This window comes from Myxine glutinosa, chromosome 11 (assembly GCF_964187855.1).
Source record: "Myxine glutinosa chromosome 11, kmMyxGlut1.1, whole genome shotgun sequence".
In the NCBI taxonomy this organism is placed as follows: Eukaryota; Metazoa; Chordata; class Myxini; order Myxiniformes; family Myxinidae; genus Myxine; species Myxine glutinosa.
The window spans coordinates 105,083,012-105,100,779 of NC_136271.1; the positions used below are offsets into that span (position 1 = coordinate 105,083,012).

At 45.2% G+C, this 17,768-nt stretch overlaps 1 protein-coding gene across 3 annotated transcripts in view; it reads left to right on the top strand.

The window, feature by feature from the left end:
• The window catches only part of EVL (Enah/Vasp-like), an 81,236-nt gene that overhangs the window by 61,042 nt on the left and 2,426 nt on the right, over positions 1-17,768 (top strand). For 2 of the 3 annotated variants that reach the window (XM_068131368.2, XM_068131369.2), the window contains exons 6-13: positions 8,592-8,854; positions 9,091-9,203; positions 9,444-9,522; positions 11,028-11,070; positions 15,547-15,607; positions 15,732-15,800; positions 16,438-16,513; positions 16,661-16,718. In XM_068131368.2, coding sequence (XP_067987469.2) covers positions 8,592-8,854; positions 9,091-9,203; positions 9,444-9,522; positions 11,028-11,070; positions 15,547-15,607; positions 15,732-15,800; positions 16,438-16,513; positions 16,661-16,718 — 762 coding nt within the window. The remainder of the gene's footprint in view (positions 1-8,591; positions 8,855-9,090; positions 9,204-9,443; positions 9,523-11,027; positions 11,071-15,546; positions 15,608-15,731; positions 15,801-16,437; positions 16,514-16,660; positions 16,719-17,768) is intronic. The other variant, XM_068131370.2, reaches the window with a different exon arrangement.

Here is a 17,768-nt window from a genome sequence, read left to right on the forward strand (position 1 = left end):
GGTAATTTGTAAGAGTCTTTATTCAAGAGCTCACTGTAACACTGGCGCGCTCCGGGCTGCGCGCCCGGTGTATATCCTGAGGCCACGCCTACCCCTCGGCGTGACCGCCGCCCACTCGGTGCGCGGAATGATGTCACCACGCCAGTGAGCTTCCGTGTCCACCACAATGTAAAGAAATAAACTGGTTTTATTAAGTGTATTTACCTTGAAGATCAGACGAAGATGCTGGCAGAGGCGGAGTTTCTACCTCGGGACTTTTGCCTTTTTCGCCACACTTTCCTCGCTTTCACTTGCAGGGCGTTTCAATAAAAACCTGTCCAACGAGGTTTGTTTCTTCCTCCCTTTCAAAATGTTTCGATCGTACTGCTACGATCGTACTGCCTCGCCAAGTCGACAACACGCACACCTCGCTCATGTTTTTCGACGATTGCGTGTTTTATATCCAAGCACATCATCCTCTTCTTCTTCTCAGTACTGCCCTTGGCACTCAATTTCTTAGGACCCATGGTTAAAACTAAGAAATTTTCCAAAATAACCAACATGCGAAAACAAAGCAGCAGCGATATACGGCAGAGATGCTTGCACGGCAAGATAACCACGTGACCTGAACGCTCATTGGGCCACCTAGTGGCAGGTGGCGTAAGCTCGTAACTCAGATCTCGGCTCGCATCACAAAGCAAAAAACCGCACTGAGCGACGGCTCGTATCTCGGAAAACTCGTAAGTTGGTGCACTCGTAAGTCTAGGTTCACTGTATATATATATGTATATATATATATATATATATATATATATATATATATATATATATATATATATATATATATATATATATATATATATACGTATATATATATATATATATATATAAGCAAAGATTTGCGGTTGGGAGTATATCCAAATGACTCCATGGTAAGATCTCCAACCTTTAATGTCCTATAGTTGTTGGGGGATTGGGGAATTTTGAAATATATAAATATATATATAAATATATATATAAATTTTGAAATCGGCAGGAGTGAGGGTGAGTTTCACACCGGTTTTCACCCTTCGCCAAGCCCTTATGAGGGTCAAGGACAAGCTTCCGAGGAAGGATAGGTCAGGGGTGGTATACGTGGTGCCCTGTGGTTGTGGAGCTGAGTATGTGGGTGAAACCGGGAGGACCTTGGGTCAACGTATTACTGAACACCAAAAAGCATTTGAATGTAATTATCCTAGCAGATCTGCTATTGCCAAACATGGCCTTAAGGAAGGCCACACACCTTTATGGGACAGGGTTGATATTTTGGGCTCCACACCCAACAGAAACAGAAGACGTGTTTTGGAGGCTTGGCACACAGAAGAAACTGTTACCTCGATCACACAAGAGGTCGTTGACTTACCGGTAGCTTTTGACCCACTCTTGTGTAAACGAAGCAGGCATTCCGTACTTTGAACAACGAGTCCACATAATATATCACACAAGGTTTTTATTCGGACAATTGCCCCCTCCCACCTCCAATCCCTCCAAACCACCCCTCTCCCACACCCCCCCCATCCACTTCCAACCCCCTCTGGCTCCCCCCCCCCCCCCACTTTATCCCCCCTAAAACCAACCCTCCGCATTCACCTTTACCGCATAGGGCCACATGTGATGATCTTGATAATGTGACAATTTTATTTTGTCTTAAAAAATTTTGGCTTTAATATATTTACAGTTTTAATTTAATTTACAATTTAATTGTTTGCAAGTTTAACTTTTGATTAAATTCGTATAATCCAGCATTGCTTACAGGATTATTTGAACTGTTAATATGCTGTTAGATTTTTGAATTTGGTCGATTGTGAATGGTCGGTACGTCTGTTCACGAGAGCGGTGTGATACGGTTTCATTGGATTCCCACCCCATGTGCCCTCCCAGGCTGTTGCGATGATATCCTCCCTCTGTGCATGTAAGGGGATGTTGAGATGATTTTATCACTCTTGATTAACGGACGTGTGGCTTCCATGTTGTTATCGAAACGTTAGTCATTGTTTGAGATCTTACCATGGAGTCATATATATATATATATATATATATTGTACGGATTCTCTTCCGTTGTGGTGGCTTTCATCACTTCAGACATTTCTCCATGTATTATTATTATTGTTTTTTGAGGGAAATAGCAATTATTATTGTCAAAAGGTAAAAGGAATGTTTTAAAATGAACAGGAACCGGACGGCGATGAAGAGGAAGAGGAGGAGGAAAAAAGGGGGGAGCGAGTGAAGTCGGAGAAGAAGCAAGTCGCTTCGAGGTCCGGGGGCGAACGTTGTCGACCAAAAGTCGCAAGTGAACTTTCGGGGTTCCATGAAAGGGATTCCTATGACTACGTGGTTAGCGCCGTGACACATTAAACATGCGTGTCAGGTTTTGCTATCGGTTCAGAAGAGAATCATCGCCGTGCTCTTGCGCCATGAGACCGGGCCGTCGGCCATTTTGACTTGCGCAGGACTTGTGCTTCGCTCGCGGTTTCGTTTCTTTTCAACAATTCTCACCGCATTCAGACGTCGATCTGGGGCGTGTGTGTGACGTGGCTTTTTGAAGGCTAATTCGTCCAAACCCGAGGGTGTGATCTCTCAGTCGCCTGCATGGTGCCTTTGGATTTTCCAGTCACCTTGAGGGCGCCTTTGTACAGCTTCGGCTGTGTGACTACTTGCCATCCGCACGGGATTCTGGTCTCGATTGGACATCGTTCTAGCGATCGCTGGAGCGAACCACCTTCGTCTTGAATCGGGAATAAGAGACATTGGGGATTGTTCTTGTTTCACTCACTTGGAGCACAGTGAGTTATATATTACAAAACTGATGGTACCATCATAGGACATATTGATTGTACTATTGAATACTATTATTGTTGTACTGTTATTCTTGTGTGATCTTAATACAATACTTGCTTGTGAGTAACAATTGGGGTGGCTTCTCCATTGATCTTTGACATACAGAATAACACATTTTTCTGTCGTGACTCTCTCGGGGCTCGGAGGTACACCGTGACCAGGGTGTCGGGGAGGAGCACGTAACAGAAATTGGGGGCTCGTCCATTGACTCGGGGGCTCGAAATTGGGTCTTCGTCCAGGATTAAATTCCCTAATAACACTCATCCTGGATCAAATTCCCTGATAACATTCATCCGGGATAGAATTCCTAACATTCACAAATTTTCAAAAAATTGGAAAAAAATTTTGTGTGAAGGTTAACAAGTGTTAACTAATAGTCACCATGGTGTTTGACGCAGAACAGTTTGCGGCGTCCCCTAATGAGGCACAGTTCCTAGCGTTAAAAGATCGGAACTCTTGAGATTGGCCAAACATGTTAACTTGGAGGTCCGAGCTCATATGAAGAAAGCAGAGCTGCAGACATTGGTGGTAGAATCTCTGGTGGGACAGGGAACATGGACAGAGGTAGCCTTAGCTTGGTTACCCGAGGAAAAGAAGATGTGGAGCTCCGGAAAATGGAGATGCAACTGCAGAGCCAGGAAAGGTTAAAAGAGTTGGAATGGAAAGCCGAGGAGAGAAGACCAGAGGAAAGGAGAGCTGAAAGAGAACTCTTGGAAAGAAGAGTAGAACAGGAACGAGAAGCCGAGGAGAGAAGAGCTGAGGAAAGGAGAGCTGAAGAAGAAAGAAGAGCAGAGGAAAAGAGAGTTGAAAGGGAACTCGTGGAAAAAAGAGTAGAACAGGAACGAGAACTCGAGGAGAAACGAGCAGAGGAAAGAAGAGCCGAAAGGGAGTTAAAGGAATGTGACATGGAGTGTCAGAGGGAAATTAAACTCAAGGAACTGGAATTAATGAGAGGACGGGGAGAGGTAGCATCCATGCCGACTGGTTCGACAACTAGTCAGAACACCTGGGATGTTAGTAGGCATGTGAGGCTGGTTCCACCCTTCAATGAAAAAGAGGTAGCCAAGTTTTTTTTACACTTTGAGAAAGTGGCTCAAATGCTAAAATGGCCTGTGGGGTCCTGGTCTATGTTAGTGCAAAGTGTTTTGGTGGGTAAAGCTGAAGATATATTTTCGGCTTTACCGATTGACAAATGTACAGATTATGAGATAGTGAAGAAAACCTTCTCAAAGCCTATGAATTGGTCCCTGAAGCTTACCGGCAAAAATCCCGGAATGCCAGGAAGAGGGAGAGTGAGACCCATGTGGAGTTTGCCCGAATGAAGGAAACCATGTTTGATCGGTGGTGTGATTCGAAGGGGATGGGGAAAGACTTCGAACTGTTGCGACAATTGATCTTGGTGGAGGAATTCAAACAGTGTGTCCACGAGGACATTAAAGTACATCTGGAGGAAAATAAGGTACCAGAGTTGTATGAGGCAGCAACCGTGGCAGATGACTATGCCTTGACACACAGGATGGGGTTCCACCAACCTAACTTCCCGCCTAGAGTTCGCCAGGGGAGTTATGGTACATCCAGTGCGGAGAACGAAGATTCATGGGGGCGGCCTAGAGATGACTATGAGGACAGATCTGATACCGCGACTCTTAGGGATCAGAAGTCTACAGTTCCAAGACAGACTTATCTTCCAGGGGGCTCGAGGCAGACCACGAGTTTTCCCCCTGGGCCTACTTGCGCGTTTTGCAAGAAACCTGGACATTTGATGTCCCAATGTTATGCCCTGGAAAGGAAAATCAGGAGCGGAGTCAGATTAGTACAACTCCGAATGCATTGGCAAATGCGGGAAATCGTCCTTGGAGGGCAGTGCCTTGTGAAGGTTCCCATGCCAAAGTTACGGCATCACAGAATGACGTTGCTCAAGAGGGTTACAAACCTTTCATTTTAGAGGGGTTTGTGTCACTGGATGGAGACTTGACTAACCAGAGACCTGTTAGGGTATTGAGGGACACAGGAGCACATCAATCTTTAATGCTGGAAGGCATTTTGCCATTGTCAGAGAAGACGGCAACTGGTGTTAGTGTTTTTACAGGGGGTTGGTGTCTATGTTAAAGCTCCACTTCATGTCATCCATTTGAAGTCTGATTTGGTGTCAGGACCGGTCACTGTAGGTTTACAAGCCACTCTTCCTGTAGAGGGAATCTCTTTTGTTATCGGGAATGATTTGGCCGGTGGTCGAGTTTCTGGTAACCCGATGTTTGTTGAAAGGCCTAGCATGGAGAATAACACTGCACCGTTAGAGCAGAAGATTCCGGGTATCTTTCCATCCTGTGCCGCGACTCGTGCTATGGGTAGGAGTCGCTCTGAAGAGAAGAGGAAGGTACTGACATCACGCTTTTCACAAGCACGTCTTGTCAGGTACCCAAAACTAAGTGTCAGCACACACAAGTCATGGATGGAGGCAATGTTGGCAAGCTCTTTGTGGGTGGACTGAACTTCAAAACCAGGAAGTTGTTCTGGACTCTGTCTTCGGCCAATATGGACCACTCTTGGAAGTGCGGCTGATAAAAGATAGGGAGACGCAAAAGTCAAGAGGGTTTGGCTTTGTCACGTTTGAAAACACCAAGGATGCCAAAGATGCAGAAAAGGATTTGAATGGCAAGGATTTGGATGGTCGGACCTTAATAGTTGAGAAGGCAGGCCATGGGCGTCGAGGGGGCTACAGAGGAGGAAAACGTGGAGGTAGTTTCAGGGGTGGCTATGGCTCCCGGGGTGGGAGGGAGTGGTAGTTTTGGTGGTGGCCGCAGTCGAGATTACTATGGAGGCTCCCAGAATTATGGCAGCTCCCGAGGGATGATTATCAGGGTAGTGGCCGAGAAGGAGACCGCTATTCACGTGACTACAGCAACAAGCGCTCCAACTGTGATTATTATGAAAGTTAGGAAGAATTTGAAGCACTGAATGCTGCGGAGCAGCCGAGCCAAGATTCCTACATGGATTAACCGTGAACTCCACGTTCCTAAAGGCGTCCATGTAGTGAATACTTCCAGGCCTCACCACCCAACCACCATGAAACCTGGCTCTCAGCTCGGCCTCCCTAAAAAAGTGCTATAGATTTGCTTTGTTTTGGATTTTTGATCACAACCCCTTAACCCTCATTCCCCCAAAAAAATTTTTTGCCTGCAAAGAAAGTTTTCCCTATGTTCAAACTTTCTTTCTTGAGGGGGGGAAGTGTTACGGATCTGTCACTTCCGTTGTGGTGGCTTTCATCCACTTGAGACATTTCTGGTTCCATGTATTATTATTATTGTTGTTTGAGGGAAATAGCAATTATTATTGTCAAAAGGTAAAAGGAATGTTTTAAAATGAAACAGGAACCGGACGGCGATGAAGAGGAAGAGGAGGAGGAAAAAAGGGCGGAGCAAGTGAAGTCGGAGAAGAAGCGAGTCGCTTCAAGGTCCGGGGCGAACGTTGTCGAACGAAAGTCGCTAGTGAACTTTCGGGGTTCCCATGAAAGGGATTCCTATGACGGCGTGGTTAGCGCTGTGACAGATTAAACCTGCGTGTCAGGTTTTGCTATCGATTCAGGAGAGAATCATCACCGTGCTGTTGCGCCACGAGACCGGGCCGTCGGCCATTTTGACTCGCGCAGGACTTGTGCTTCGCTCGCGGTTTCGTTTCTTTTCGACAATTCTCACCGCATTCAGACGTCGATCTGGGGCGTGTGTGTGACGTGGCTTTTTGAAGGCTAATTCGTCCATACCCGAGGGTGTGATCTCTCAGTCGCCTGTAGGGCGCCTTTGGATTTCCCAGTCGCCTTGAGGGCACCTTTGTACAGCTTCGGCTGTGTGACTACTTGCCATCCGCACGGGATTCTGGTCTCGATTGGACATCGTTCTAGCGATCGCTGGAGCGAATCAACTTCGTCTTGAAGCCGGGAATAAGAGACATTGGGGATTGTTCTTGTTTCACTCACTTGGAGCACAGTGAGTTATATATTACAAAACTGATGGTACCATCATAGGACATATTGATTGTACTATTGAATACTATTATTGTTGTACTGTTATTCTTGTGTGATCTTAATACAATATTTGTTTGTGAGTAACAATTGGGGTGGTTTCTCCATTGATCTTTGACATACAGAATAACACATTTTTTTGCCGTGACTCCTCTCGGGGCTCGGAGGTACACCGTGACCAGGGGTCGGGGAGGAGCAATATATATATATATATATATATATATTATATATATATATATATATATATATATATATATATATATATATAAATAAATAAATAAATATATATATATATATATATATATATATACTAGCAGAGGTACCCGGCTTTGCACGGGAGTGGGAGGAGGAGGGGAGGGGGAAGAGGAGGGGAGGGGAACGGGGGGGAGGGGGGAGGGGGAAGCGGGGGAGGAGGAGGGGAGGGGGAAGAGGAGGGGAGGGGAATGGGGGGGAGGGGGGAAGGGGGGGAGGGGGGAGGGGAAGGGGGGAGGGAAGGGTGCGGGGGTGCCCAGGGGAAGAAGGGCCCCTCCCCTCCCCCCTCCCCCCCTTTCCCCTCCCCCCCTCCCCTCCCCCTTCCCCCTCCCCCTCCCCCTTCCCCCCCCCCCCTCCCCCCTCCCATCCCCTTCCCCCTCGTTCCCCTCCCCTTCTCTTCCCCCTCCCCTCCTCCTCCCCCTTCACACCAGGGGGGTTGACTCAGCCTGTCATCCCACCGAGGTCGGAAGTCGGAACTCATTGTCGTCAAATAAATGTAGCCTGTATGTTTCACTCTTTGTCACATGCCGTTGGTCCCATGTCAATCGGATGAAGTTGAAAAATTAACGTTACGAAGGTTCTCTGGGACGTACTGATTCCGAATAATGAAGTTGAAAAATTAACGTTCCGAAATACGCTAATTACGCTAACAGAAGCGCTGGAGGGAGCACTGCGCTCCCTCCCTTAGATTCCCTCCCTCTTCTGCTAGCGCTAATTACGCGTAACACACTAATTTTAAAACCCGAAGTTTTTTTAATTTTAAGGTGTGCTGTAGTCAGAAGCGCTAGAAGCGCTGCGCTCCCTCCCTTCGAATCCCTCTCTCTTCTGCTAGTGCTAATAATACGCTAATTTTAAAACCCGAAATTTTTTAAATGTTTATGTCTCCGTGACATTCCTGGGACCATCCCGAGTCGAACAGTACTTTCCCGCTCGCAAATCCGTCCACGGGTTCTCGAGATCTTAGAGATCATAGATAGATCAGGATACAGACACAGAGGCCAACTCTACTTTATATATATAGATATATATATATATATATATATATATATATATATATAAATAAATAAATAAATAAATATCTGTCCTCTGTATATTCTACTATATAAGAGATTCCCTGTGGACATCAATTTGATAGCTGCAGAAGAGTGCATACTTTAGCTTTAGGCCGATGCACGCCCGATGCCCTCCAATAAAACTCTGATAAACTGAGAAGGGTAATCTTCCCGTGAGAGTGGCTGTACCCACTAGCTAAAGGAAATAACTAACTACTACGTAATTAATTCCTCCCATTATTCCCTGGGCCATTTCCATGTATATATGTAGATATATCAAGGTTGCATTTCTTACTCTTTTGAATATCTTGTTCTGAGATCTTTTTGAATGCCCAACATAATACTCTAAGTATCTAAGAATATTTTTTTCCTCTTTGTATTTTTTTTCCCTTGTCTTTTTCTACGACTGTCAGTAACTCCAGCTGCATCTCCAGCAGTTCCACCTCCACCCCAGGGAGCTGTGAGCGCCCCAACCACACCAGCTGTTAACCAGCCTCCTGGACTTCCTGGATCATCTGTTCCCCCTCCCCCGGGTCCACCACCTACTCCATCTGTTGGAGGACTGCCGCCACCTCCTCCGCTTCCTCCTCCGAGTGGGGGTGGTCAGGTTGTTGTTGAAAATATCCCTGCATTCGCAGCTGCTCTGGCAGGAGCAAAGCTAAAAAAAACTGCAAAGGTGGGTTTTGATGATTAGATAAGTTCTCCCAGAGCCTGGATGATGACTTTGTTGTTGTTGTCATCATCTTCATCATCATCTGACACCATTGTTGTGTAAATTTTATGGGGGTGAAAGATACGTTGAACACTGGAAATTGATTCGTTTGATGAAGCACAATGTCTGAATGCAGCGATGATGACCATGTTGGTGCACAATTTGTTGATCACTTTAATTTGTTTTCTTCATCTGTTTAGCCAGAGGATGGAGGAGGTGCACGGAATGATGCAAACAGGTCAAGCGGTAGTGGTAGTGGTGGAGGAAGTGGCGGTGGTCTGATGGAGGAGATGAGCGCCTTGCTGGCAAGGCGGTGCGTTCCCTCGTGATTCCTGTCGGCCACCATTGAAGTTGACTTGCTCCTATCTAGCTTCTTCAATCCGGTTTTGCTTTGTAATGCCCTTGTACCAGGATCACCCCTCATCCTCTCCAACAACTGGGTCCCACAGTGGTTTACTACCTCGTGCAGAAAGCTTTCTATCTGATTGTTTAGATTTTGCTTACAGATGGTTAAGTTGTTCATGCCCCCGAACCTTTCCTACTTGTTATCCAGGCGCAAGACAGTTGACAAGCCAGTTGAAAAGACGCCATCGGTGGATAAAAGCGAGGTGAAAGAAGAAGGTGGAACCACGGTGGGTTACGCTCAGCATTGCGTGTGAAAATTCTAGGTTTCAGGTGTTACCACATTCCCATTTATCTGGAGCCTTCGTAACAGAATCAAAAATCGTATCCGTATCTGATCCTTCATTTTTAATCCTCGCCATGCCTTATAAAGCATATAGGTGCAGATCTAGATATTCTGTCCTTGTTTGTGAAACTCATTGTGTTTTCCTGAAGCTTTTCCCCTTTGCTTGTTATAGCCTTGGTAATAGTAAATGAAATGGTCAGTAAGAAAGGCTTCTTCTTCTTCTTCCGAGTACTCAACATTTATGAGAAGGTCGAACGACATAGATGGGATGCTGGCCTTTGCCCATTCAAAGAACTGTTGCGGAGTGATGATCTGAAATGACGTCAACTTGGAATCTCTTGATGAGAAATTGTAAAGTGTGTATCTTGCCCCCCCCCCCCCTCCTTCCCCCAACAGGTGTTTTCAGATCTCAATGGGATTTAGATCTGGACTCATTTGTGGTCACTTCAGAACAGTCGAGCCTTTTGTCTTGAACCATTCCTGGATAGTGTGTATCTTGCTGCCCCCCCCCCCCACCCCCACCTTCAGTATGGGGGGTGGGGGGGAGGGGGGGTATGGATGCAACAAAGTCAACAGAGTGACTTACCTGCTCATGACAGTTCAATATGTCTTTCGAATGAGATATAATTTCACCCTCTCGATCATCTTCACTACACTCATACGAGAAGCCTGAGCTTTCACTCTAGCAGCACGATATCTCCTTTTCATTGTTTTCCCTGATTCAGTTTCTCATGTGAGAGTTTCTTTTTCTTCACTGATGGTTCACCCATTTCGAGGACAGATATTTGTTATGCTCTTCTCCCTTCAACAAACTGGCAAAGACATCGATCGTATGACCCTCTTGCCTGGTGGATGGCCCTGCTGCTTCTTGAGTGGAAGTGTATGGCTGTTCGGGTTTCAGTTTCAACTCTGTATGACATGAAAGCAACACCTTTCCTCCAGTTTACAGGTGCAGATCTAGATAGTCTGTGGTTGCATGTTTTGGCATATTATGGAGAGCCTTGGTGTCATTGCAGTCCTGTAGCCAGAAAGGGATATCGATAGCACTTGCATTGGTAGGACATCCTGGCACACAGTGGTCTGTTGGAAACGAAACCCTTAACCTAGCAATGTAAACTTTAAGATTGGACTTCTTATTCTTCCTTAGAGTGCTCAACATCTGTGACTTTCAGAGATCCATTCAGGATGGCGAGTGGGTGGCTGAGCCCAAAACTGCCATTTTGTGTTTATTTCCGTATTGGATAGACTGCACGGAGAAAAAGACGTGATGGAGAATACTTGGCCAACTTACTTATTTAGCATGGTTCCGCGTGTCATGCTTTTTAATATGTGAATTATGAGCAAGACAAAGCATGGTATATTCACTGCTAATTTCGTTTTGCTCATTGAAGGATGCAAATCTTGGAGTATGATGTTTTCCTGATTATGCCGATGGTTTTGTATCAACAGGAAGAGATGGATTCATCTGTTGGCCCACGTGATAGAAACCGAGGTGCGTTTTGGGTTTTTACTGCTCGCAAATGATGCATCATGGTTGTAATTTTTATTTGTTTATTTAATTTTTGATATATTTATTTATGTGTATATTTATTTGTGGAAGTATTTATTTATTCATGTATCTATATGTATGTACTGTATGTACAGTCGTGGCCAAAAGTATTGGCACCCTTGCACTTTTTTCAAATAACTCACAATTTTCTCTAAAAACAAGTTGAAATTGACGAAGGTATTTGGTCTCCACAATTCTTTATTTCACTGTTAATATTACAGAACCTTTGTTTTTGATTCAGAACTTAATATATCCTTTTAAATCAGAAAACAAAAAGAAATGGCATTGACAAAATTATTGACATCCGAGACTTAATATTTGGTAGCGCAGCCTTTGGACAAAATAACTGCAGTCAAGCACTTCCTATAGCCATGAATGAGCTTCCTCCACCTCTCTATTGGCAGTTTGACCCACTCTTCTTGTGCAAACTGTTCCAGTTCTCCCAGATTTGAAGGGTGCCTTCTCCCAATGGCTGTTTTCAAATCTCCCCACAGGTGTTCAATGGGATTTAGATCTGGACTCATTGCTGTCAACTTCAGAACAGTCCAGGGTTTTGTCTTGAACCATTCCTGGGTGTTTTTTAAAAAGTGTTTGGGGTAATTATCCTACTGGAAGACCCATGACCTTTGACAGAGACCCAACATTCTGACACTGGGTTGAACATTGTGCTCCAAAATGCCTTGGTAATCTCCTGATTTCATGATGCCATGCACACATTCAAGGCACCCAGCGCCAGAGGCAGCACAGCAACCCCAAAACATCACTGTGGATTTTTGGGCATATTTTAAAAATCGCTCTATCGTGCTTAAGCCAAGTTGCATCTATATGAAAGGTAACATTAAATGATCCCTGACCCCATTCCTTAGTGGGTGTAGGGAGGTGTTTTCGGCCCCCACAAAAAATAGAACAAAAATAAAATTTGAAATCTTCGAAATGCCAAAAGGATTAGAACAGTTCCGGGCAAAGCCGGGACTCCTTGCTGGTGTTCTCCAGCACAGGGGTCAATGGTAAAAAGGCCATATTTTGCACAGACCGTCAGATAAAAGAATCCAAAATCTCCAGTTATTTCTCGCAGCACATCACAAGTGATGTCATCGATTGAAGTGATTGATTAAACTCTGGTATGAAGGAATGTAATGCCATTGAAGGATGAAATATTGATTTCTACCAATCTTCGCTGCAAAGGTTCTGACATAACCACTCAGTTATTCCTCACAGTACATCAAATTGATGTCGTCCACAAAGATTAATCAATGCCCCGAGTGGCATTATGCGGAAGTTTCAAAAGTCTGTATGCAGCAGCACTCATTGGCTCAAAATAAATTATTCCACTTATCAATGAGCCCGTTTTTTGTTTGCTCTCACTTTATGCTGCCACTGTGTCAACGGAAAGGCGTGTTTTTTTAGAAGGGTGACTGCAATGTTAAGATGGAATAAATAGATAAAGATGTGTACAGAGCGAGATGGTTCATCACTGGTCATTATGAAGCAATGGATAAAGGCGTTATACACAGAATACATGACTAAACGGTACACTTGGACACGACTCGTCGTGGGACGTGTGACGTAAGCTCTAGGATGACGGTGAGCTGCTTTCCTGATTTGTGAGATGGAGGGAAAGTATGGAAGCGGTGGAAAACCTTGTATCAACAATCACTCCTAAACCTACCGAAACGTAAAAGTACGGTTGACCAACATGACCGATTACAAACTCCCAGGTGTTACTTTTGATTTGTATTCAACTTTATCTTTCACTTTACTCAGTCTATGCACCATACTAGCTGAATTATCAACAACAACAACAGACATTTTAAGGCCATTTTCCCTGCTAGAGCAGGGGTTAGCCTTGCGGTCCCCATCACAATCTTCTCCATTTTGCCCTATTTTCTGCATCTCTCCTTGTTAGCCCCCTTGCCCGCATTTCTTCTTCGACCATCTTTAGCCAAGTCTTTCTCGGTCTTCCCCATCCTCTATTTCCTTCTACATTCATTTCCATCATTCTTCTCAAACAGTGATTTTCATCCTTCCTCAACACATGACCAAACCATCTCAACCTGTTTCTCTTCACAGCATCCATAACAGGCTCTATTCCCATCATCTTTCGCAATTCATCATTTGTCTTCCTCTCTCTCAACGATACTCCGCACATCCACCGAACCATTCACATTTCCACCCTTTCCAGCCTTCGTTGCCGCTCTATGTTCATTACCCATGTCTCGCTCCCATAAATCGCAACACTTCTCACACATGCAGCATACACCTGTCCCTTCAGCTTCAACGACACTCCCCTCCTCATCAGCACGCCACTCGGTTCCCGAAACTTCTTCCATGCACATCTCACTCTAGCAACCGTTGCCGAGTCTGATCCACCTTCTCCATTCAGCATGTCTCCGGGGTAGCAAAATGTTTTCACACCTTCCAGCTTCACGCCATCTCCAAGATCCAACTCAACATTTCCTCCATCTGCAGCTCCCTCTGTGCACACCTTACACTTTAATGTAGCTGCCACACTGGTTAATGACCCTCTCAAACCACTACATTTTTGATGAACCCACTCAGCGCACATTGTACTTTGAATGGAGTTCACTCCGACACCCTTCCTGCACACAGCACACGCCCACTTCCCAGTTCTTTTCACCTCACCACATGCTGTCCCACTTGCCATCACCTTCGTTTTTCCGATATTCACCTTCAGACCTTTTGTCTCCATACATTCCTTCCACTTGTTCATCTTGTCCTTCAGTCCATCCATAATTTCTGCAATCAACATCAGATCATCTGCATACAACAACTCCCACGGTAAACCCTCCTTTACATAACGAGCCAGCACCTCCATCACAGCTACAAATAGTAGTGGACTTAGTACCAACCCCTGATGCACTCCCACCTTCACCTCAAACTCACCACTGTTCCCGTCCTTCGTCCTTACAGCTGTGCGCGCTCTCTCGTACATTGCCATCACTACTATGATCAACCATTCCTCCATTCCTAAGTTCCTCAATGCCCATGTCACTACTTCGCATGGAACCCGATCGAATGCTTTCTCCAGATCAACAAACCCAAGAAACAACTTCTTCCTCTTCTCCATGTACTTCTCCTGCAACTGTCTTACAATAAAAAGCGCATCTGTCGTTCCTCTTCCTGGGAAAAATCCAAACTGCATTTCGGCGATCTTCACTTTCTTCCTTGTCCTCCTCTCCAACACCCTTTCCAATACCTTCATTCCATGCTCCAATAACTTTATCGCTCGATACGAGCCACAGTCCAGAGGGTCACCTTTCCCCTTGTATAGAGGGACCAGGGCACTCAGCTCCCAATCCACTGGAATGCGGCCTTCTTTCACCACCAGATCACAGATCTCTGTCATTCTCTTCATACCCCAACTTCCTGCTGCCTTCAACATATCTCTCACAACTCCCGTCGGCCCTCCCGCTTTTCTACTCTTCATTGCTTTTATCGCTTCCTCAACTTCCTTCTCAGTTATCTTCTCTGCCGGTCCTAAACCCGGGTTACTCTCTTTGTTGCCATCCCATTCATTCTCTGTATTCAACAGCATTTCCATGTATCTCTTCCATATTCCTTTAATTCCATCTGGGTCCACGACGATTTGTCCCACTTCATCCTTCAAGCAACTCACCTCCATCACATCGCACCTCTCTTTCGCTATCTGCTTTGCAATCCTGAATACCGCTCTCTGACCCTCTTCCGAATCCAAGCGTTCTCCGAACATTTTCCTACATGCCTCCTGCGCCTTTGCTACCTCTTTCTTTGCAGCCTTATAACTTTCATGCTCTGCCGTTTCTGCCACTCCTTGAACTTCTTCCTCTTCTCGTCAAGCCTCTTTCCAACTTCATCATCCCACCACCATGTTTCCGAGTGCCTCGGTGGTCCTTTTGTCCATCCACATACCTCACCAATGGCTCCCATCAGACTATCTTTCATCGACATCCAACCACTTTCAAACTCAACCACATCATCCTCTACCATACTCAGCCTCTCTTTTAATGCCTCCCTTACTGTCACCTCTTTCAACCTCCACACCTTCATTCTCGGTTGGTACTTCACCCGCCGAGCTCTCCTCGCACCTTTCACCCTTATGTCGCAGACAACCAAGTGGTGCTGTGAACAGCCTCCTCCCCCGGGATCACTAGCTGAATTATCACTTTTGATGTAATGTGATTTTACATCAAGAATTCACCATTCAATGTCCTATCCTATTGGTTGTTTGATGTACCACGGTATGCAATGTTTAAAGCCCTAAATGCTCATGACATAGCTTGCTTTGTGTCCCCATCCCAAGGATGGAATGTTTCTATCTCTGTTCAAAAGAACCATCGTGTCCTTTGGCCCGGTTGCATTTGGAAATGTTGGTAGGCCTGATGTTAGAACTGAAGCAAATTTGTGTGCTTTTACATTCAGACGGAACCAAAAAGTCATGGGCAGGTGATGCTGGAGTCAGCAAGTCTCCATCCATGACCAGGTGAGTCTCTTTCCCTGGTTGACACAGTACATGCGTTGCCCCTGTCTGACCACCACCAAGTGACCTCTCTGCCATGTTGTTATTTTTTATTTTATTTTTTCCTGTTTTTTTTTTTTCTTCAAAGGATGGATTGTATGAAAATGCAAGAACGGAGACAGGCTAGTCCAGAGAGGCCTAGTGCCTTGTTGACTCGGTACACAAAATCGCCTGTGTGTGCGCCCTCCGCCGTCTGTGCCTACGCAGCCTTGGCTTGGGTGTCACAGCTTGGCAGAAGCTTGGAGCTTGCTGGCTTTGCTGGTGTGCAGATGGGGAGTACAAAGGGCTGGGAATGGTGTAAGCCACAGGATTTTTGAGGGGAGAGGTTATTTTTTCGGGTTGAGGAAGGAGGAGGAAGTTTTAAAGAAGGCATTATGGGGAATTGACCTTGGAAAGGTGTGAGTAGCACTGGATTCAAGTTTGTGCCATATCTGCATATTAGCTTGCTTGATTTTGTACTTTTGTTCCACATTCTGAGCCGAAGGGATTTTTTGTGCAGTGAATTGAGATGGAGAAGCAGATATGGTTAGGTTGACTGTGATGATAGATGTGCAGAAAATTTTCATGAACAACTTCAGTTTGGTTGTCATCCTCTGGTATTCATTGCTGAAGGGAATGCTCATCCAGACAAAGTTGTTGCCACTATGACCTGGTGCCCAGCGGCAGTGCAGAATGCAATTTTTGGCTCTTTTGCAGCGCATGCGACAAAGATTGGCCACTCTTCTGGCATTTTCCATGCAGACCTTTGTAAACCCCCAAGTGCTACCATTGCTTGATCTTGAATCCCTCAACAGGAGGAAGTCGGCTGGTGCAGGCAACACCAACGGCGTCAGCCCTGGAGAAGGCAGTGAATTTGATCGGCTGAAGCAAGTAAGAGAGAAATATCCAGACAGGATTGCCATGGTATTGATCAATAACTATGATTTTTTTTTATCGTTGGTGTGTGCGTGTGTGCATGCACGCATGTGTGCAAGCGTGCATTAGAATATGTAACTTATTTGAATTATGGTTGAGCAGGACATTTTGGAAGAAGTGCGAAGGGAGCTGCAAAAGGTGAAAGAGGAGATAATTGAAGGTATGACTTTCTTCTTTACAGATGAAGCTTGAACTTTTTTTGGAATATGAAGTCAAGGCTCGTGGAAGAGCTCGAACAAAGAGTGGGTAAAAACATAACATAGCAGAGAGGTGGAAACACCAACAGCAGGGTAGAGGGAACCTTGGGGGAAGAATGAGATCAGAGGAAGGGGGTGGGTGGGAGCACACAGTGTGAACAAGCTGGATCTAAGCTCAAACGCAGGAAGAGGAACGGAAAACTGGAGATTAAACAGAAATGAACAAAACAAAAACCAACGAGAGGGTGAAAGATAGAGGGTAATTGGGGTGAGGAAACGCAATAACCCAGAATGGAAGGGGTGGGGATGGGGAGGGCTAATGAGGTAGTGTGCACGAGTATAAATCGGGGATGATCTGAGGAGGTGAGCAGACATTTGAAGCCCCGGAGGTAAGAATGAGATTGACCAGAGTGAGGAAGTTGGGTCAACAGGTGTGAGAGATTAGGAACAAATGAGTGGAGGTGAGAAGTGATTCTGGATTTTGGGAATTTCACCAGAAGTGGTTGATGGTGACCAGCTGCACCATGCAGAAACTTGGGGTGTGTGGGTGGGTGGCAAAGCATGGAAATATTTATTTATTTAGTTTTCGTTCGAAGTACAAGGTGTTCCAAAAAGAGCTGGACAACTTTGGTTGTTAATATATGTAGTACCACAATTGATACAATAATAATCTTTGTTTTATATGATAAAGAAACTCTAATGTTTTGTTTCTTTTCAGTTCTGGTCGTTTAATTTAAAAGAAAATGGTGAATCCACAGGAGAAAACTCAGTGCATCAAATAGTTCATCAAGACGAAATCCGACACACAAGTTCAGCGTAATTTCCTTACAAGGTATGGAAGGAACCGCCATTGTGGACGAGTATCAGAGAGTGCAACAAGAGGTTTAAAGAGAATGGAAGTAATCAGAAACAGAAAAGTACCAGTCGACCAAGCACAAGTGCAGCAGACGTTGATCAGTGCGTGAATCATTTCAACAGTCACAGAAAATCAATCCGACGCACATCCAGAGAAC